This window comes from Cheilinus undulatus, linkage group 17, assembly GCF_018320785.1.
Source record: "Cheilinus undulatus linkage group 17, ASM1832078v1, whole genome shotgun sequence".
Classification (NCBI taxonomy): domain Eukaryota; kingdom Metazoa; phylum Chordata; class Actinopteri; order Labriformes; family Labridae; genus Cheilinus; species Cheilinus undulatus.
In genome coordinates, this window is record NC_054881.1 from 16,747,536 (window position 1) to 16,769,521 (window position 21,986).

General features: G+C 37.1%; 1 protein-coding gene across 2 annotated transcripts; it reads left to right on the plus strand.

The window, feature by feature from the left end:
* Positions 1–952: 952 nt before the first annotated feature.
* mfsd14ba (major facilitator superfamily domain containing 14Ba) lies at positions 953–20,893 on the plus strand. Of its 2 annotated transcripts, none has more exons than XM_041810878.1 (12): positions 953–1,253; positions 8,479–8,577; positions 8,898–8,960; positions 9,095–9,222; positions 9,434–9,548; positions 11,176–11,394; positions 11,771–11,884; positions 12,277–12,348; positions 12,737–12,849; positions 13,863–13,960; positions 14,936–15,099; positions 16,552–20,893. In XM_041810878.1, exons 1-12 carry the CDS (start codon positions 1,179–1,181, stop codon positions 16,822–16,824), a joined length of 1,533 nt encoding a protein of 510 aa, XP_041666812.1. In that variant the 5' UTR covers positions 953–1,178; the 3' UTR covers positions 16,825–20,893. The 2 variants fall into 2 exon arrangements, with proteins under 2 accessions (XP_041666812.1, XP_041666813.1); XM_041810879.1 differs by lacking the exon at positions 16,552–20,893 and adding an exon at positions 15,187–16,513.
* The last annotated feature ends 1,093 nt before the right edge of the window (positions 20,894–21,986 follow it).

The following is a 21,986-nucleotide window of genomic DNA, read 5'->3' on the forward strand; positions in this document are numbered from 1 at the left end:
CTGTGAGCCTGTTATCATACCATCACTTATTATTTAAAACACATTAATCCCCCCCAGTTAAATGTAAATTATAATTAAAGCATTATCTCTATCCATCTACTGACTGTAAGAAATTAAAATATGTGCAAGTACAATTTACAGTACAATTTACATGTATTCAAGCTTTGCAGGGCATAATAAGAGCTAGTATTCAACTTCAACTTGAAAGAGATTTATTGGTAGAATTTCCATGATGACAGAAATGTTGCTAGTAGAGAGCATGCCAAAACTTGGACTACAATTAAGGGGCAAAAATTTACCTCAGTGTGTGACTTTGATATTTTTTGTCAGTTAATTCATTTATTTTAGGTTGAAGACACAAGCATATTTAAAACCCATGACTTTACGTTTTTACAGGAGATGTATATATTGTGATACTTTTACTAATAAGAAGCCTTCGTGAGCTTTAAAGATAATTACCTTTAGCCTTCAGTTTCTATTAATTTCATAAACCTCTGGTGTGACAAAGGGAAATATTTCATGCATTTTAAACTCTCAATCGTGACAAACTTAAATTCATCTGATTTATTTTAGAAACTGTCTACTAATTACCAGGTTATCCTTTAGTACCCATTTTGGTCTTGCTCTCTGATCAAATTAGTTGATTTTCTGTTTATGGTATTTGGATTCTCTTAAACTAGCTTGTTTTCCCTCATCTGTAGGCTTGCTTTTTGTTTTTACATCTTTGTTGTAGACCTTTAGTTCTGTTAAGTTTCTGTGAAGCCCTTATTTGCAATGTGTCAATGCATTAAACAAAGTAGAGCAGTTTCGACTTTTATCTTCTGCTACCATGGAAACTGGTGTGGTAAAACTTACACAATCTCTTGTGGATGTTACTGATTTTTTATGAGAAACACTTTTGATTTGAAGATGCCAAACCGGAAGTGCTATCCTAGTTCCGCGTAACTTGACCCTGTCCGTTGGTGTTCACGCGAGCTGCGGGCTGTCTGTCTGACCTGACGAGGGATCTAACGATAGACATTGTGGACGTTATCTCATCGCGGTTTGAATTACCATTATCCGTTGGGTCGGTTTTAGCCTTTTGGGGGGCTAAATACGGATTCATCCTGGAAGAATCCGGAGAACCGCGGATATCTACGCGGCATGGTTGCTTCGTGACCCGCGGCAGGTGTGAAGAGATGCCGGGGGAGCCGCCGGCGGGAACCGGCCGGGTGGTGCTGGTGAAGAAGATCGTCATGAAGGACGGAGCTGCGGTGAGTGGATGACCCGCCATTTTTATTTTATTCAATTAATTTCTTTTTAATGTACCAACCTGCAGGATTATTTATCATGCATTAATCCAGTACATTAACGTTGCTTTCTGTCATTTAGACTACAATAAAATTCATTTAAATATTTTAGTTACACCTGCCTTCTACAGTTAGCTGTTACTGTTAGTGTATGACATAACAGTGTATTAAACTATCATGACGTATTGCATTTGGTTATGCGTAGAAAACAGCAAACATAAAAATATGATCAAACAAGCTCTATAGACACATTAACGGCGCATTTACCTACATTAAGAAGCTGTATTATCTCCATGCAAATGTGAATGATGTGTAATGATTATTTAAGGTATAAAAATGAATAAAAATGAGCCCGAGCACACCAGTATTGGTCTAAAATGGCTGTTTTCAGTCGTATGTGGCTGAATGGTTGTTGTAATGGAGACAGCAGAGCAGGTTTAATGTGGCCCTCAGTCAGCTCGGCTTAGTGTGAGGATGATGATGATGTGGATCCATTATCTGTTACATAACAGCTCAGTACACTGAGGGCAGGCGGAGACTGCAGATTCAACACTGCACAGCCAGCCAGCGTCCATTTTAACAGCCCTGCTGAGACATAACAGACACATTTACATTGTTATAAAAGCATCAAGAGCTACAGCACTGGGCCTGATCCATTTTCTCTGATATCTGAAATGCCAGGGTAACAAAATAGGCCTTTTAAATTACCTTTATCTGGTTATATCAGACTCTTATTACAGCATTAACCATTTTCTGCCTCCCATAATATAAACAGAATAAATATAAATGACTGCACTTTTTAAATTCACTGTTAGTCTGATGGATGACAAATCTAAGGATCAAATTTTGATGAGCATTTTTTCATATTTTTAAAGCATATTTTATTGAATGAAAATTAACAGGCCTAACAGAAAAGGATTGATGGATGGGTTTAGTATTAAGGGACACAGTTGTTCATAGTAGAAGCTCTTCAAGCAGCATAAAGACAAAATGGGTAACAACACAACAAACCGGATTAATGTCTGAAACACAACAAAAACCTTTATTTCTATAATATGCAGCAGGACGAGCCAAAAAAATTTATTGAAATAAATAATATCCGTTCATCTGCTATGTTTTCCCCTTTCTGAACAAGCAAAGGATAAATAAAGCAGATGGTTTCCCTTGATATTTAATCAGTGCTCTGTTTTGGCACCTATGTTATGTCTTCATTATTTTGGATAGTCTTGATTTAAAGTGTTTTTAAGACAAAAGGATGCGTATTTGTTTAAAAGTTACATTTTTAGGAAGGGCTCTTAATTCCCAGCATTTCAGGACCAGTTCAGCTTTTTTTTGTGCATGACTCACTTGGAAAGATACTATAAAGATTCCAACAATGTAGAAAGAGATTAAAAAAAAAAGCTGCTGTTTGGACATTTTTGGCACCTACCTTAATGATGAGATGTAAATATCAAATGAAAAGACATGAACATCAGTTGTTTTAGATTGTAAATTAGACGTTTTCTATCATGTCTGAAATGTAGCTAAATATCCTTTGTGTATCTGATATTAATTAATTTTAAGTTATACCTAAAACTATAACTTTTGTAATTTACAGGGTGTAAACTTCAGATAAAGATAGTTTTGAAGATTATCATACCTTACATGATTTATATCTTAAGGATGCATAATACTGGACTTTTGCTTGATATGTCAATATTCAAACAATCATTTTAGCCAATATTGGTGTGAGAATGTAGTTATGTTGTTAGACCTGAAATATCATTCCTTAAAAAAACACTTTTAAGGACTGAGGATGAACAAAGAAAAAGACTTATGATTATGTGTGGCCTGTTTGTCCAGCCTGAAATACTACAACTCTCAACAACAACTAATTTATACAAATGGCAGATATTTGAAGCCAATATAGGCCAATATTTACAGCTGATGTAGGGTGATGTAGGTTGATAATTACAGCTGATACAGGCAATTATTTACAGCCAAAATAGGTAGAAATTTACATTCAATATAGGCTGATATTTACATCAGATATTGGCCGATATTTATAGCTGATATAGGATGAATTTTACAGTTGATGTAGACCATTGTTTATGGCTGATATAGCCTGATATAAAATTGCAATATAGGCTGATATTTACAGCTGATATAGGCCAACAATTACAGCTTTTATAGACTACTTACTACCAATATAGGCAGATATTTAACAGCTGCTATAGGTGGACATGTACAGCTGATATGGGCTGATATTTACTGATGTTATGGGCTGGTATGTACAGCCAATAAAGGCTGATATTTACAGCTGATAGAGGCTGATGTTTAGAGCTGATATTGCTTGATATTTAAGTAAAATACAGGCCAATATTTACAGCTGATAAAGGCCAATGAATTCAACTAATGTAGGCTATTTGCATCTGATAGAGGCCAATATTTACAGCCAATATCAGCTGTTATTTATAGCTGATGTAGGCCAATAATTTCAACTAATATAAGCTATTTACAGCTGATATAGACCAATGTTTACAGCTGATATAGGCAGATATTTATAGCTGAACTATCGGTAATTATTTTCAGAAAAATCGGAAAAAGAAAGATCTGCTGAAACCGATATTAAAAGGACAATTTTGTGCATTAGTCCTGTATCTTTATGTTATTGGGGTTGCCTCCAGTTATTGAAGTAAATACACTGATATCTCTATAACTGATCCTTTACATGATTTAATACAGAGCCCGATATTTCAGCAGTGTATCAATCTTTTTGTTGCCTTTATAAACTGCTAACCACGCAAAGATTTTTTCAGATACCTCTGCACTGACTTTTGAAACGGAATTTGAAAAGAAGGCACAAGATCCTAAACCATGAAGATTTAATGTGTTACTCTTGAAAGAGGAGTTCCCAACTTACATGAATGCTCTCTCAGAGACTTTGATTAATGTGAATAGCTCAGGCTGTACATTGATAATATGGAGCACCTTTAAGGCCTATTTTAGAGGAAGTGTGGTACCCTTTTCTTCATTGCTGAGAAAGAAAACAATGGGTTGAAATTTATTGAACATAATTTAATTAGTCTAGAGAGGCAGCAGTGCTTAAGTAATGGCCCTGCTTATTGCCACTTGAGAGACAATTAGTGGTTCTTCTCCAGCGTAGTTTCTGCTGTTGTTGCTGATTTCTATCCTGTTTTGTGCTGTGTCTCATGGTTCTTCAAAACATTTAGCACTCATTTTTTGCTTGTCAATTTGTTTGTAGCTTTGTTGTGTCTGTGAGTCAAGGTCATAGCCAGAGACCTTCATATAAACTATTCACTAAGCTTTTTACTGGTATTTAGACAAAGCCTCATGCCCTCATGATCATTAATTAAACACCTTTGCTTTTCTGCAGAGTCGTACTTTCTCCCCTGTTAAAATAAGTCCAACGTAGATTCTTAGAGTCCACAGTGGCCTCTTCAGATGTCCTCTTTTTGTTTAAGGTTCAATCTGAATTCAGATATAATCAGTTTAAATTTCAATAAAAAAAGAGGAAAGCAGCAAATCATCTAATAAGAAAAGCCAGAAAACAGAGGAAATGTGCTATTATTGAAACAATTAAGTCTTTAATATTAAACACCTGTATTCTCATTATTAAAGGCAGTAGGTCAGACAAAACCAAATTAATGAAAATGACCCAAAAACTCAGATAATAATGAAACCCTTCACCCTGTTATAATGTTCTGTAATAATTCTCACAGGGACTCCCACCTGCCGACCTGGAGCTTAATGACAGCAGAGATAACTCATTATCTAAGTAGACTAAATCTGCTCTATGATAACCTTTGATTGTTCTAGCTAAAGATAGAAAACAGTCCATTTGACCAACTAAATCTTTTGTATCTGTGTCAGTAGGCTAACCATCACTTTGGGTCACTTCAGTGGTGCGCTAGTTAGATGACCATTTTATCATAACCTAAAATAAAGCTCAACTGAGTTAGAAAATCAGTCTATATGGCTCAGATTAAGCCTCAATATGTTACATCTGATTAAAGGGAAGTTGCTCCTTTCTCTCCCACAACATTGTTTGTAATTGATGTTGATTTTGGAGGGAAACTGTTCTCAAAGATCAAACTGGACAAATCCATGTTAGTGGTAGTAAAAGAAAAACGATCCTTCAATGGTTACAGTCATCAAATATGCAGATTTTGTTATCTGAGTAGGGAATTCAAGAAGAGATAGCATAACTCATTTTTTTGGAGAATCTAATGATGTCTCAGAGTGCTCCGTTTAGTGTAAATATCTTACATATGAATGCTCACTTTGTGTGAAAATACATTTGGCTCTAATTCTAAGACATCAGAGCCCATAAAAAGGACTATTTCACACAAAAAAAGTTTACAAAAGGAAGAAGATGTAACTTAAGATATAAAAATAGCTTCGAGACTAATTTCAACTCTTTGCTGGTATGGTTGTCACCAAATCAGAGTCACATTAAACATTAATACAGTACTAATAAAAAACAAATATTGATACTTATTGTGATTTTTTAAAATTAAATGCAAGAAAACTCTCAAAACACTACCTAGATAGCAAAAGTACATTGGCAGAGTATTTGTGTCACCTCTGCTCTTGGTCTACAAACTGTTTTATGCTTCTATGTTGAATCTACACAGAAGCATTAAACAGCTTACACCTAAGTGGTAACCTCTGGTCCTGAAAAATGAAGCCAATGCTGAAGTGCCAAAAAATGCAATACCGCGAGTGTCCACTTGAGGCTGGCTGCAGGAACACCGCAAGTCCCGTCTGTACACCTGTTGAACAGTCTATACACCTGGTTTACAGCCTGGTTCGAAATACTAAACAGATCTCATTAGCTAATGTCTTCATGTACTCTCACTGTATGGGGGTGAATTTTTTTGTACCACAATGGTTTATATTATATCATCATCATCAACTTTTATTTGAATCTCGAGAATCATTGAGGTCTCCATCATTTACAATGATGTCGAGTTACAGGATAATAATAAAAACAATGAAATTAAAACACTACTACCAGCAAAAATACATGTAAATACTACTAATAATGACTAAAGTATAGTTACAGATTAAGAGAAATAATCACAAACTGTGGTCAAATAATTTGAAAAAAATCAACTCAAATTGTCTCAGGGAAATGAGAGTATCAATCTTAAGCGTAGGTAAAACCTCACTGCTGACTGATTGGCGCATCTCATTTGATTGACAGCTCGACAGGCAGAAGCTACGTTTCCTTCAACCAGAATGCTAGCTAGCTAGCTGACAGAAAGTCGCACTTAATGGGTGGGCCGTTAGGTTGATTCAAAGGTCAGCTGAGACCGCAATTTCAATATGGAAGCCACTGCGGATTGGCTTCAACAGCTCTGTGTAGTTCTGAGCCTCACTAAATACCAACGCTGGATGGTGGAATATTGTAAAGTAACTCAGACTCAACACCTCTCAAGTACTTTATGTGTAGTAATCTCATCACAATTGCAGTGTCAGGCTGTGCAGTTGCATAATTGCATAAAAGGCTGTAATTATTTTTGTACCAAGTACTTGAAAGGTTTACAGGATTCTGATGGAACTCCACCAGATCTGACATAAGTCTGCATGCTTATTTATGTTCTGGCCTGTTGAGCTTTCAGTGCATCCTTAAAGTCCCTGTAAAGTGAAATCCAAAATTATTGTCTGTTATATGTTGGAATATGGTTGCTGTAAACATCGGAAAACATTGAGACCTATGTATCACTGAATTTTGGATTTAAATTGTTAGAAAGTTGTTCACCTCTTTCCTGGCTTGGTTTTGTTTGAGCAAGGTAAATATAGGAGCCCATGACATCACCAGTCTTGATGGGGAATTACCCCGCCCCCCTAATGCTACAATGATATAGAATCAGCAAGCAGTTCATCTCAATAATATCTGTTGTTAGCTAAGGTCACTGATGTCACAATGAAGTAATAATGATGACACGTACATTTACAACATGATTCACAAGAACTATTATATCCCAATGGAAATGGTACAGTGTTGTTGTTAGGGTAGTCACAGATCAGTGTTGACATTGTTGGCTCTCAATCAACCATATTTTAACATTGTGTTTAAATAAATGATTGGATGTTGACTCTCTAATTGGTTGGGGTATTAAATTCCACTGATGTGATGCTCTAAAGGAAAGACAGTCTGTCCATATGTGGTTTTCCTGAGTGGAATTATGCAGTCCCTCCTAGCAGCACCTCTAGTGGTTGTTTGCATTATTTATAAAGTTAATAAAGCCTGGTAGAGGTGGGGGTGCTAAGCCATGTAGAATCCTATACACTAGAAAGATATTTTTGTATTTTAATCAGGTTTCCCCACCGGAACAGACTATAATTCTTAAGGATCAATGAAAACTGAATGGTTTCTTGTCTAAAATTGTGAGTGCTTGTTTTTATGTCATGATTCCAGTGTTTTTAGGGCTGTAGTGTATGTATTTGACCAACATTACACATAATAGGCTATGTGGAAATGGTTTTTGATGATTCTACATTGATGCAGCAACAGAACATAATCAACTGTTGCAGTCTTTCATTGTCTGTAGGTTTTCAGTCTGACGCTGGACTTAAATAATTTACTTTCCTTGGTTTACAGTGTAAACGCATTGATGTTGAATTGACTTCTGAAACACTTAAACAACCCATTGTGATGCATCATGATATTAATCTTAAATTGTTGGTAGTTTATCAGATCAAAGACCAGTGAAGATACACAGACTTTCTTTGCTTGTATGACACAAAAAATACACTTTTGTGTATTTATGAGATGCCGAGTTGACTTGAGAAAATATCAGCATTTACCAACTTTTGACTTATGAAATGTCACTGCTTTTTCTCTGACTTTTGACAATTCTGGGTTAAAGATACAGCTAAAGGTGTGTAGTTTTTTTAAGTTTTAACTTGACAATTCTGTGGAACTATAAAATATGTGGATGATATTATATTGTTTGGAAATGTAATGTTGACCCAAAATGTCAAAGAATAAATTAAATGTATCATAATTTCCTGGAAAATGACGACTTTTCTGTCCACTTTTCCAATCCCATTTCTGTGAGGTATCAGGAGCACCGTAGGGAAATCAGACAGATTTGGCTTCAGTGTTCAAACTAATTAGACTGTAATGGTCATTTAAAGTCATTGTGATGGTAAAATGTGTTTGTTCTCTTTGTTTCAGCTGCAGCAGGGCATCGGCAGGCCCAGTGTGTATCATGCTGTCGTGGTCATCTTCTTGGAGTTCTTCGCCTGGGGTTTACTCACCACGCCAATGCTCACTGTGAGTAACACTCTGAGCTGATGACACCACGGTTGTCACGTGTTTGTGTCCACAGCTTGGCAGCACAATGATTTTATATGAATTTATCACAGAAAGACTTAAATCTGTTTTCCGGATTAATGTCTGAAACATATTGTCCACATTTTTTATTAAAGATCTGCTTTTCTAAAGACAGAAATCCAGAGATGTTATCAAATATTAAAATAAGAGTTGTGGTGATTTGTTGGCAGAGGAGATATGAGAGAAAAGAAAGAAGAAAAACTGATAAACCAAGTCCATGATTCTCTGCATTTTTTATGGTGTTTTGCTTCTCTTCGTAGGTTTTACATGAAACATTCCCTCAGCACACGTTCTTGATAAACGGACTCATTCAGGGCGTGAAGGTAAGAATCTCTGTTTCTTTATGTCATCTTTTTTTGTTTTAGAGTAAAATAACAAAAAGTTACACTTTACTGTTGCTGACATTTCTTAAACAAGGTTTGTGTTGATGTCATGATTTCTGCCTTTTCTTGTCCAGGGTCTGCTTTCATTCATGTCTGCTCCTCTGATTGGTGCTCTATCTGATGTATGGGGCAGGCGGACATTCCTATTGGTCACTGTCTTCTTCACCTGTGCACCAATCCCTCTGATGAGGCTCAGCCCCTGGTAGGAATCACTATTGTCTGCTGGTTAAATAATGCTACTAGACTCATGTTAAAGATAGCGCCCCAAACTGTAGGGGTAGGGCCAAGCAGCAGGGGGCAAGGGGTGTGTCTGTTCAGGGCTGTACAAACTGGACAGAGATGGACGGATTTTGGCTCAGAGGAATCAGAAAACCCTGTAGTTGTTGTTGAAAAGGTTTTTGCTTATCCTACAGGTGGTACTTTGCCATGATCTCCATGTCTGGAGCTTTCTCTGTCACCTTCTCGGTCATCTTTGCCTACGTCGCTGATGTGACAGACGAGAGAGAGAGGAGTACAGCGTATGGTCTGGTAGGTTCTCTTAACCCTAACCCAAGCAAAATTTAGACATCTAATTTTAAAGATGAATAGTATACATAATGGTAGTATGAAGAGGTAGGCATGCCATGTGTCCTTTAGCATAATACTTAGATAAAGGCCTCATTATGAGTATGACTAGTCCAATAAAGATCCAAGAACATAAAATGCAAAGTTTAATGCCTTGAATGCCTTGTCAACCATCTAAAACCCAATGACAGTAAAATAAATGAGAAAGATACATTTAAAGGGGCATATATTAGTTCACCTGTTGTTCAGCCATTTATAATTGCAAATCAAAGTAGTTTGTGAGCAAGTATCCTAATATTTTTGTACCAGACTACTTAAACTTTAAATGACAAGCAGATATACATGTCTTTCCAAAATGTATCTGAGTGAATAAAATGGAGCAGTCATGTAGTCATGTAGTTGCATAACTTCACAGTGACCTCTGACCTTCAGATGAACAAAACAGATGGATAACAGAGGTGTTGGATGACACTGAGTCTGCAACCTTCGAGCTGAACTTGACAAGTCAGTGTAATTGGAAATCAAACATCAGGTCATAACAGACAATATCTGAGGGAGAAACAACCTTTGTGTTTGTTTTTCTTCCAAAATTACATAATAAGGACAAAGTGATAGCTGTTATTCAGGATTAGAGTTTCAACTGTCAATCATAGGTGACTGTGGTGAGATGCTTTTTGGCCTTTTATACTCTAATAGCATTTTCACACCTATCCTGTTTGGTTTTGGTCAAAACAAACTAGAGGAGCTGCCATGTTAGTACAGTTTGTTTTTGCTTGTTTGAGAGCTGTCAGACTAACCCTGTGGTGGACCAAACAGTGGTACTGAGAATGCTTAAAAAGGCTTGTAAGTGTCCCCCTTTCTGGGGCTTTGGTGAGGTTTGTTGGACCTGACCTAATAGCTCAGGCAAACCTGATGGATCTTGAAAAGTATTTGGGTAGATGAGAAGGTCATGGTCAGAAGGATTAATGTTCACCTTCAACTTAACTGTCCTGATAAGCACCTTTAGTGACTCCAGCAGAACACCAACTTGTTATTTTCCTAACTGCAGTTGCATCTCATTTTCAAATGGTACTGTTTGCCTGCGGGATAAATGCAAAAATATAAAAACTGATCTGCAGAGCCATCAATCAGTGTAGTTGCTCCTCCATTTTAAAATAGGAAAGTGTCTTTTGAGCAGCCACAGCCAGACACGAGTCAGCTAGATTTTGTTTTTTACCTCAACACAGCTTCAGCAGTTTGCTGCTCAACATGACTCTGGTTCTGCTCCTGCTTTCTGCCTGGTAAAGGAAGTTTTTCCTTGCTAATGAAACTTTGGTCAACTTGTAAATGCCCTTACACAGAGCAAGCCGTAGGTAACTACGCAATAATACGCAAACTAAACTATGATTCATACCAGAGCTAATGAACAACCAAAATAAGTGCCTATAAGGGACTAAAATTATTATCAGGCTGTATTGTAAAAAAGGCCTAGCTAAAGCAAGAGATTGAGACTGCAAACTCAGAAGGAAAACATTTACTTTGAGGAAACATTTTCTCATAGATGGGTTTGAACTGGTCGTCATCCTCATGAATATGTCCTTCATGCCTGCAGGTGTCAGCTACTTTTGCAGCCAGCCTGGTGACGAGTCCGGCCATCGGAGCGTACCTGTCCGCCTGGTACGGAGACAACCTTGTGGTTCTCGTGGCCACACTGATCGCTCTAGCTGACATCTGCTTCATCCTGCTGGCTGTACCTGAATCTCTGCCTGACAAGATGAGGCTGAACACATGGGGGGCGCCTATTTCCTGGGAGCAGGCTGACCCCTTCGCTGTTAGTACACAATAATGAATTTTTAAAGTACTTTTATTGTTTTAATAAAGAGATTGTTCCCTTTTATTTAGTTTCGTAGTCAAAGAAGGTCTTTTTCTCTCAATGATTTATTCTGATCTCTGTTTCTGGACTCAGTATGTAGAGTTGAGACGTGGGCGAAGGCACCTCAGTGTTCCTCAACACAGTATCATTATTTGATATTTTAGTCCTGCTAAAGAATTACAGTTTTGAGTGGAAGAATTTTAATATAGAACAATGAGATTAACTTAAAAAACATTACCTTTTAACCCTTTTAACCCAGGTTAAAAGGGTGTAAGACTTTTCTATCATCTTACATCTTTTTTACTTTTATCCCTTCTGTCTCCGTCTCCTTTAGTCTCTGAGAAAGGTGGGTCAGGACTCGACGGTCCTGTTGATCTGTATCACTGTGTTCTTGTCGTACCTGCCTGAGGCTGGACAGTACTCCAGCTTCTTCCTCTACCTAAGACAGGTGAGAAACTTGGCTGACTACTGCAGCTACTCAAGATTCAATACTTAAGATGCTTGTTTCCATTACAACTCAATGTATTTTGCTTTGAGGCTTGACGTTTCTGCCCATTAAAGTAAAGTCTTGCTACTATAACTTTAATTACAACCCTTCGCAAACACTGTGTCTGGTTGTGAAAGTATTAAAAGACTGATTTAAAAAGATTTTATGGTGAGCTAATATTTGAAGCCAAAGTTAGCTGTAATTTAAAATTATTTTACGTAGCAAAATTTGCCACAAGTTGATATTCTACATGATGTTAGCGATATAATTGTCATTTTTATTCTTTCTGTGATACTTGTAAAACCCTTTAGAAAGAGTCTCAGTAAAACTGATGAATTCTGTCTTCCTTCTAGGTCATAAATTTCTCCTCAACAACCCTCGCTGTGTTTATCGGAGTGGTGGGAATTCTGTCCATCGTAGCACAGGTAACACATGCACAAACTCAAACAGCATTTCAGGTGTCACATCCTGATTAGATGTAAGGAGTTACATGTGCTCGTATCATATTGATGAGTTTAGTAGCCACATCACAAATCTGAAAAAGCATTATGCATGGCATGTAAATCAAGGCCTGTTACACAGCAATCTATCACTGACTGCAAACATGTATAATGCAACATCTGCTCTGTAACAGTAAGTTTGAATAATAACCAAAAACATTTTCTTTCACAAAATTTGTTTTGATGTTAGAAGATGAGATTAAACCAGTTAAAGGTCACAAGTAGTCAGTTTAAATGCTACATTAAAAATATTACTCACATTTCTCAAACAAGTATAAAGTTAGAGCACTACTGATTGCTCTCCCTCTTTCAGACTCTGTTCCTCACGCTGCTAATGAGAACTCTGGGGAACAAAAACACAGTTCTGTTGGGTTTGGGCTTCCAGATCCTTCAGCTGGCCTGGTACGGCTTTGGATCAGAGCCATGGTGAGACATGCTTGTACTTTTTTCTGCTTTTGTTTGCTACTTAACAAGAAGAAATATAAAACCAGACAGCTGCTCTGTCAGATTCTTATTTGGCCGCTTGGCTTGTGCACTTCTTTCAGACAGCGTGCTTCCATTTTTTTAAATACTACAAAGTAAAAGTCTCTTTTATTTTATATTGACAGATTTGTGTAGGCAATGTTAAACTCTGGGGAGTTTTTTGAAGTGTAAAAACAATCCCTAAATCCAATAAAAGGGCAGGAGAGAGCTGCTAAGATTAGCCTAATCTCTGAAAGCATCCAGAGCGTCTTCCTCACTGGAAGACATGTCTAAACTGCTAATGAGCTAGTATGACTGTTGACCTTACAGAGTTGTCCCTAAATGATAAATTCAATCACAGCTTTGGAAGTAACACGATTTATTGTTTGAGGTGGCAAGTTAGTCACCTGGGCATCCTCTAATCACAGCTTTAGTCAATCATAGCTCTGAAGCCACTGTGATTCTTAAACTGCCCTTTTAGAAGCCTTGAGTGTAGATCACCTTGGCTGACACCACCTTAGGTCGTCTAGAAGTCACCTAATTGAACAAGAGGGTAGAGTTGGGGTGAGGTGAGTTGCTTGCAAATGCTAAATTATCACGGCTAAACAGTCTGTCTTGGATGATTTGATTGATGGCATTAAAAGAGAAATGAGCTACAGAGACCAAAACTGATCTTTGTTCCAGGCTTTAAATCAGTACATTTTTGCTCCATGTTGGTTGTTTAATAGAGTTCTATAGAGACAGCCTCAAGTGGACACTAGAGGAACTGCATGTTCTGGTAACATCTGCGCTGGCTACCTTTATCAGCCAAGGGTGTTTTTCTCTTGGATTTATTATAATATTCATGAGCTTCTGCTACAAATGCAGCAGAAACATGATCTAAAAGTCACCATCTTGTCTGCTGAGTGAATGCTTGATATCACACAGAGATTGGAAATGTTCACGTTTGACTCTGGAGTGTTTTTGTGTGTGAACAGGATGATGTGGGCGGCCGGTGCTGTAGCAGCGATGTCCTCCATCACCTTCCCGGCCGTCTCTGCTCTGGTGTCACAGTCTGCTGATCCTGATAAACAAGGTGACAGAATCTCATCCTCTCTCCTTCTCTCCCCTCCCCACATCACTACCCTCTCTATGAGCTAGTCGATGTTTTTCTTTTCCTTTGCTATAATACTCTACCCTTACTTTCTTTTATCTCCTCATCATCACTACCTAAGGTGGTTTCTACATCGAAAAAGTGATGGTTTATTAATATCTCTATGTTCCAATTGATAAGACGGAAACATTTGAAAGTTATGTAACAGATTTGGAAAGAAATTAGCTTTTCTTCGGAAATGATCCTGTTGTTGTAATCATTTAGATATAAGGTTGTAAAAATGTTCGATACTTCAGTGCTTTTTTATACCACCTGCTTGAAATAAATATTTCCCAAACTATTTTTCTGGTTGCCCACTCTTAGAGGTACAATCCATTGTGACCCAGTTCAAAATTTGCTTGATCTATAAATCATTTGGGAGGTGTATTGTGCATAAGTAAATGTTTCTAAAAACTTTAATACGGTTTCTACTATTGTACTAATATTTTAATTGCTCCTAAATTAGATAAAATTATATTTTCCCATGTAGATTAATCATCTCAAATGAATGAATTTGTTGTCCAAAAGCATATTATAGCACTTTCAGTGCTGTGAACAGTCTTTAATTGAGCATTAGGCCTGGCAGCTTTTTTCTCTTCCTGCAAACCTCCTTCCTCTTCTCTCTTCTTCCTCTCCCACCATTCCTGCTATTCCACTCCTCTCTCTCTTTTCTTGTCCTCTCTCCTCATCCTCTTCTCTTGGCTCCATCATTCTTCTCTTCATTTCTTCTTTTCCTCCGTCTCTCTTCCTCCTCAGATCAATAGGTCAGTGTGTTGCTATGGATTTTTTGGATTGCAGTCTGTGTTACTAAACCACTCATTGAAACACATCCTCCCACAGCTGAGGATTTCAGCAGATAGTGTTCATTATGTCAGCAGTAACTTATCTGATCAATAACCTGATCGATCTGTCCTGCAGGTGTGGTTCAGGGGATGATAACAGGGATCAGAGGTCTCTGTAATGGTCTTGGTCCAGCTCTTTATGGATTCATCTTCTTCCTCTTTAATGTGGAGTTAAACGCCATGGACCCCATCCAGGGCGACTTTAACATCGACCCCCTGCCTCTGCACAGTCCTACTGAGGTATAGAAAATATTAACATCATTTACATAAATGAAAAACCAGCCTACAGCTGTCATTTCAAACCAAATTTGCATAAAACACATACAGAGTGCTCCGTCTGAGGCAAACAGGCACATCGACTCAGAGCCAGCCAGCCTGCGTGGGAGAGCAGATCCAGTATTTTAGACCGTGATGTGTGGATCAGCGCTGAATTCATCCAAATCCACCTGCACCTGCACAGATAATCCATCAGTATCCCACTCTAAGAAATTATTTTGTCTATTTTGAGAGTGGCACCCACCTGCTGCTGCTTTTTAAAATGTGACAGAAAGCTTTACAAGGGATTTCGTTACTTTGAGTTAACTCTATTGTGAAGTCAAATTTTTTGAAAAATGGTCTCTAAACATTTTACATGTTGGAAAATGGGGATGCAGGATATTATCAGCAACATGTTGGTATCAGCAGATGATAGCTTAAAAAGTTAATTTTTGGTATTGGCAGATATGGAAATTCCTGCTAGTACATGAGCCGATGTTGGCAATATAGGATGAAACTTCATCTCTTTGCCTCTCTTCGCACAAGAGAGACTTCAGGCTTTTATAGAATAGAAAAGGTGTGTTTATATCCGTATTGGTAAAATGAGTTTGGAAATATCGGCATAGTGGATATAGACAAAAGTTTCATATTGTGCATCCCTTTCGGATGTTTTGAATCAATTCAGAATCATAGAAATTAATATTTGTGATTCTGACGTGTATCATGCTTTCCCAACATCTCCACAGCTGACAGTGGACAAACTAAGCTTAGAAAATGTAAAGGACAACTCAGTCTGAGCTCTTATTCTATTCAACAGAATCTGACCCAGTTACAGAGTTGACAGACATTAAAAATGAATCAGTAGAAATGTTCCCTCCTCTGGCTGATAGTCTGGTTTGCTCTTGGTTCAGATAGAGACATCAGTAACACTAAAGGGTTTATAAGCTGTTAAAGGTTCTCATAGTTTGTTACATAAACTTAATCTTAAATAAGAGGCCCCTCATTTAACCCATGATCATTTTCCTTACCCGCAATGTTTTTGTGACCAGATAGATGCCATAACTGAAACGTTTAAATGGTGCATTAAGGGGCTGGAGCGGTTCTCACTCTTCAACAACACTCAGTTTGTTTATGACACGTAGGCTGCAGCCCACGTTTGTGTGCTTCTCTTGTTTGCTTTTGTTCCTTTATGAAGCTTAGCCTGCCAACTGCTGTCAATGGAAAAAGACTCCAATACATCCCTCTAGGCGTCAAAAAAAGGAGCAATTCTTCCTCAACTGTCTCCTAAGCTATTTACAAAAAACCACAGTAAATGCTCTGAAATAAAGCATACAAGATCAATTGAATTTTCATGTTAATCTGAGAAAATTACCTTTTATATTGTAAATGCTCGATTGAAGAAAATTGAAAGTAAACATTTGTCTTTATCTCCCTCAGCATGCCCTCATTCCCGGCCCACCCTTCCTGTTGGGAGCATGCACCGTAGTCGTCGCCTTCCTCGTGGCCCTCTTCATCCCAGAGAAACCCTCCTGCTCCTCATCCTCATCCCACTTGTCCCTCAGCGACAAGCCCCGCCCAGACAGTAAAGAGTCGATGTCCTCGCTGGCTGGCGTTCACATCAACACGCCTCTACCAGGCAGTGATGAGGAGACGCCACCCACTGCCAGTGATGAGGACTTTGAGCCTCTTCTTCAGGACAGCATTGTTTGATTGACACCTGGAATAACCACTTGATGGAGCTTTTTTGACTGACACTTTGTTTCAGAACAAAGAATCAGTTATAACATTTCCAAGGCGGGACTAAGTGTTTTTTATTGTCAGAAGATTCACAGCAAGCAGCTCCAATTGCATTCTCACGTTGCCAGAAGGATATAATCCACCTTCTATGGGAGCTAGCATCATCTTTTGAGCGACCAATGAGGATGTCAATTGTGCAAGTTGGCAGGAGCTAAAAGCTGCCCACACAATGTCTCTGAATTGACAGTTTTTTTGGATTGAAATAAAGAAGGCGAGGCCAGCTTGGACAGCACAGTTAAATGGAAACCATCGAATGATTTCGCAAGTGGAGGGACCAACTGTGTTTTTCATGGCATGGGCACGCCCAGTTTTGGGACCCACCTGGATAAAATTGCCCTAACGGGATGAAAGAGTATATTTTGAAGCTTTAATGGAAGGATTACTATTTATCTTTAAGCTTGAAGTCTTTGATTGTTTTTGTGATAAACAAAAAAGGTATTTTTACCTTCAGCTGTATCATTTGAAGCTGTATTTTACTTATTTCTCATTGGTTACTGAACAAAAAAAGTAAGATGTCTGCGGAGTACTAACAGCAGCCAAAACATCAGTGTTGTTTAATATTTTTGTGCGTGTTGAAGAACATTTTTGTTACACTTTTTGTTTTTTGTTGGGTCAAGGGATTTGTATTTTTTTTAAGTGTACAGTATCTTAACTTCTATTGATGCTAACGAGGTATGAATGTGACGATTTGAGAGATAAGTCAGCAACATGAAATCCTACATGTCCAATTATTGATTTTAAGATATTTTTGTCTTATTTCAATGGCCAATTATTTTATTTTCCTCCTTAGATTTCCCTAAGGGAAATGTTTTAGCCAAAAAAGTCAAAATATATTTATTATACATATTTGAAAAATAGCCCAGATCTATACAGTTTAAAAAAGTAACCAAATAAACACCTCTGTTCGATCGTAATTTTCCTTTGTATTTCACCAGTCAGTGTCCCTGTTTGTCACTCTACCTCAAATCACATGTTTTGAACCGCTTTCAACCTGAATTCCACCTTCACCTTTGTTTTATTTTTGTATAGGAGTCACTTTATGAAAGTGCTGCTGGCTGCTGGCAGTGGGAAACCTCAGAGCTGCAACCCTGTGTTTAACTTTTTAAGTATGATTTTAGTTTCATTAAGATAAAAGTCAAACAGTTTTAAACAATTAAGTGTTTAATTAGTGATATCTTCAGAGTAAGATCTTCAAACATCACTAGTTTCAGTGCAATATCCCTGTGATGCTGATTGCAATAGATTCTCAAGGTGACACCAAATTTAGTATGATCCAGTTCTTTTCAAACTTTCCATACTAAATTTGGTAGCGCTGTGACTCAGTGTTAGGCTCAAGATGTTTTCAGACCAAAATTGAGGAAAAAATCTGTTTTTGAAAATGTCTCTAAATTGAAGAAACTGAGAAAGAACTATTCATGGAGCCATCCTGAGACCCACCAGTAATTCTCCATTAGGGCCTGTGTCCATAGACAGCACTTTTTTGTGCCAGCAGCCCCTACACCACAACCTTAGTTTCACAGTACCTGTGCGCTTAATGTTGTCCTTTATTTAGTCAAGGCATGAGTATTCATAGATCGTGATTCATATCCAGAGCAATACACAGTGCTTACCGTTAAAAACCAGAACATTAAGAGCTAAGGCTGAGTAATTTCAAAACTTACATTACATCTCAATCATGCCAACTACAATCTTCAGTTTGCAGAGGGTTAAATATTTCTTTAGTCTGATGTGTCAGACTATCCAGTTAATACTTTTTTGAAGCTAGTGCTGTACTTATCATGCCAACACTCAAGTGCCATTTTTAAAGAAAAGTTTGTAAAAATCCTGCTTTCCTTATGTTTATGGTAATGTGTTTGTTAATCAAAATGAGACTGACATAAAAATGATTATTTCCTTCAAAACAAGTCCTGTTGGATTTCTAATATCAGCCAACATAATTGCAGTTAGATTTTTTTCTTCTGTACGGTTCAGCCCTATTAAGATCATTAAAGACAGCCAAAAGATTTTAGAAATGAAATGTATTCAAATATAAGACAAAAAAAATGACATTAAGTAAAGATAAGAATTTTTAGGTCTTATCTAAGTCCTCTTCCCAAAGATCTCAGTTCACCGTTTGCAGACCATGGCATTGTTCCCTTAAAAAGACAAGTTAGATTAGATTCTCCTTTGCCATTGTTGATGACAAAGCAGAAATCAAAAGTCCCGTGCCTTTTGATTGTGACTGGCCAGAGACAGAACGGTGAAAGAAATAACTAGGCAGAATGTTTGGCGCAGGACAAGAAAATCATCAAAGAGAAACAGGTCTGCACACTATTAAGAAAAATGTTTTAAAAGGACACATTTCTGTTTACTGGAGAGCTAGGGGGAAGTTCTTGTAGATTGAAACGTTGCCTTTTGAAAGGACATTGATGAGCATGGCTCTGTTCAAAACCGTATCAACAAGAACAGCTAACTTCGAGGGTGTTTTTTGCACTTCAGAAAACACTTGACTGCACTGGGTTTATATTGATATTGTGCGCTGCCAGAACAGAAAACATGAACTACGAATACAGGCCCTAATTTGTGATAAACAGTTTAAAAATTAAAGGAGTATTTCAAAATTTTAGCTGTGTTTGTCACTGAATGATCTTAAGTGGCTCATTCAGGGGGGTGTATGTTGTCTAAAATATTGAGAACTGCAAATAGTGTCTGATTATGTTCAACCCAAGTAAACAAATACAAATGATAATGAAAGAAAACCCCTTTGCTTTTGGTCTGAACTCAGCTGGAGCTCACTAGATGTGGTCGCTGGGCTTCTAAAGTCCTCCCAAACTGTAAGAGTGAACTTGTAATAATTCTTTTTGTATATTTCAGTAGGGAATATGTAGCATCACTCAGCTTTTCATGGCATCATACTGTCATCTAGAATGGTGGTTATTATTGCCACTAGTCGGCAGTCTGACACCATTAAGTCGTGTGAGTACAGCATTGTTCCTGGCTCCCATTGTCCAGTGTTGTGTGCCTTCTGTTGGCTTTTATTTCAGCTGTGAGATCATTAAAACACAATTGAGCTTAAGATAGTGCTTCAATTCTGCAGTTGTGATGTTTTCCTCTGCCAGTGGTTATTTTTCTTTGAATGAACTTATACTTGAAGCATCAGAAAGAGATTCTATGAGAGCTTTAGAGTTGAAATGCTGTAGAGTTTAAGATTATTTAACTAACACAGAGTGTACATAGTTATTTGCTTTATGACCTTAAAATGTAAATGTACATGCGAATGACATAATGGTATGTATATAATGTGAGTGAAGCGTGGGTTGGCTTGTTTGTTGTGGTTGGTAGGAAGGTTTTCCTTCAGGTTTCAGTGCAGTGACACTCAATGGCACTAAAACAGTCTGGATTGGAGTTCTTCTCCCTTTCTGCAGTTTGGCACTTAATAAGAGCATTAATCTTAATTTTTTTGTTTTTCTAACTCATGTAAACAATTCAATCCTCCCTTTTCTCTATCATCCTCCCTGGAGTTTGTTTATAAGCACTCTGCTATCTTTGGCATCATGTTTTCTGTCAGATGATGATCGTTCACTCTTTTATACCAACTTAAAGGTGCTAGATCAGATCAAGTTTTCTGCTTTTTATCTCATCTGTTGTAGCTTTTTTATCTTTTCTTTTCATTACCATAACTGCTACACTGTTTTGTTGCAGCTTCTTTTTTATAACCCAGCTCATGTGATGTAGGAGTTTATAAACCAGGATAGGTCTTAATCCAGCTCTCTGTAGTCCAGATGTTTGTAAAAGATAAAATTCCAAACCCCATCTAATAAATTATGTGTTAGCACTACAATGAGTTAAACTGACTTAGCCATGTAAATACTGTACATGGATTTGATGTGTGTACATGTGAAGAATTAAATGTAAATGGGACTCATTGTAAATACACTCTGTCTGTTGTATCGTCTGAAAGTGTATACAAGCCAGATGTTGGTTATTGGAAATTAAAACAAAACCCTTGCTATCTGACTTAAGAGTGTTTATTTCCAACTGGTCAGCCATCTGATTTGCTTTATTTCCTGCCTGATTCTTGTTAAATATGAGTTAAATAAAAGTCAAGTGCAGTGATGTAATATTGAACATTTAAACCAGTTCAAAATGAGGAAGGTCACTAGAAGTCTTATTCCTGAAATTAGAATCATGCAATCACAACGAAGGCTCCGTTAGCCAATCCCAACAACGAGATGACACAAGACATTCAAAGTCTGCAGATGGAAATCAAAAACTTTTCAAGTATATCCTTGAATTACTGTTTGGTTGACACTTTCATTATGGTCTGTTTTTCTCAGCTGCTATACAGGTATAAGATATAAAAATAATAAATCAGCCTTTCTTAAACTTCTGTATGCCAGCACCAAGCATCATAAAACCATAACATGACTCTCAACTTATTAACGTCTGTATTTTATTTCATGAAAAGAGAATTTTAATCAAATGCTTAGTCAAAAAAAAAAAAATCTGAGGAGTCACAAAGTACAATTAACAAACCAGTTATTTTTAAGACGATCTACTCTATACAATATGGAAGCCAATATCTGCCACTTGAAAAAGAAACAAAATGAAAGTTCTCATTTAAGAATAGAAAATAAACCACAAAATGTAGACGAAATTATAAAATATAAAATTTGGAATTATGACATTAAAAAGTCCTAATTGCATGATAAAAAGTCAAATTTATGAGCTGAAAGGTTAAAACTATGATGAGAAATTATTAATTAAAAAAATCATCATTATTACACAAAAAAATTTAAACATGATTTAAAATGTCTACTATGAGATTTAAAACTGAGAATTATGAGACCAAAAGTTAAAAATAAGAAAAAGTGATGAATATGAAAAAAGAATAAATTATGAGAATCAATAATGACATTAAGAAGAAAGAGCAAAGACAATACTTGAAGTTTTTCTTATTGTTGTTTATCTATTTATTAAAGCTTACTTTTTAAATTTTGACTCTCAAATACTGAACTTTATATTTCATATATGCCTTTTTATCTCATCATTATCTTAACTTTAAAATTTCACATTTATGGCAGATTATATCATAA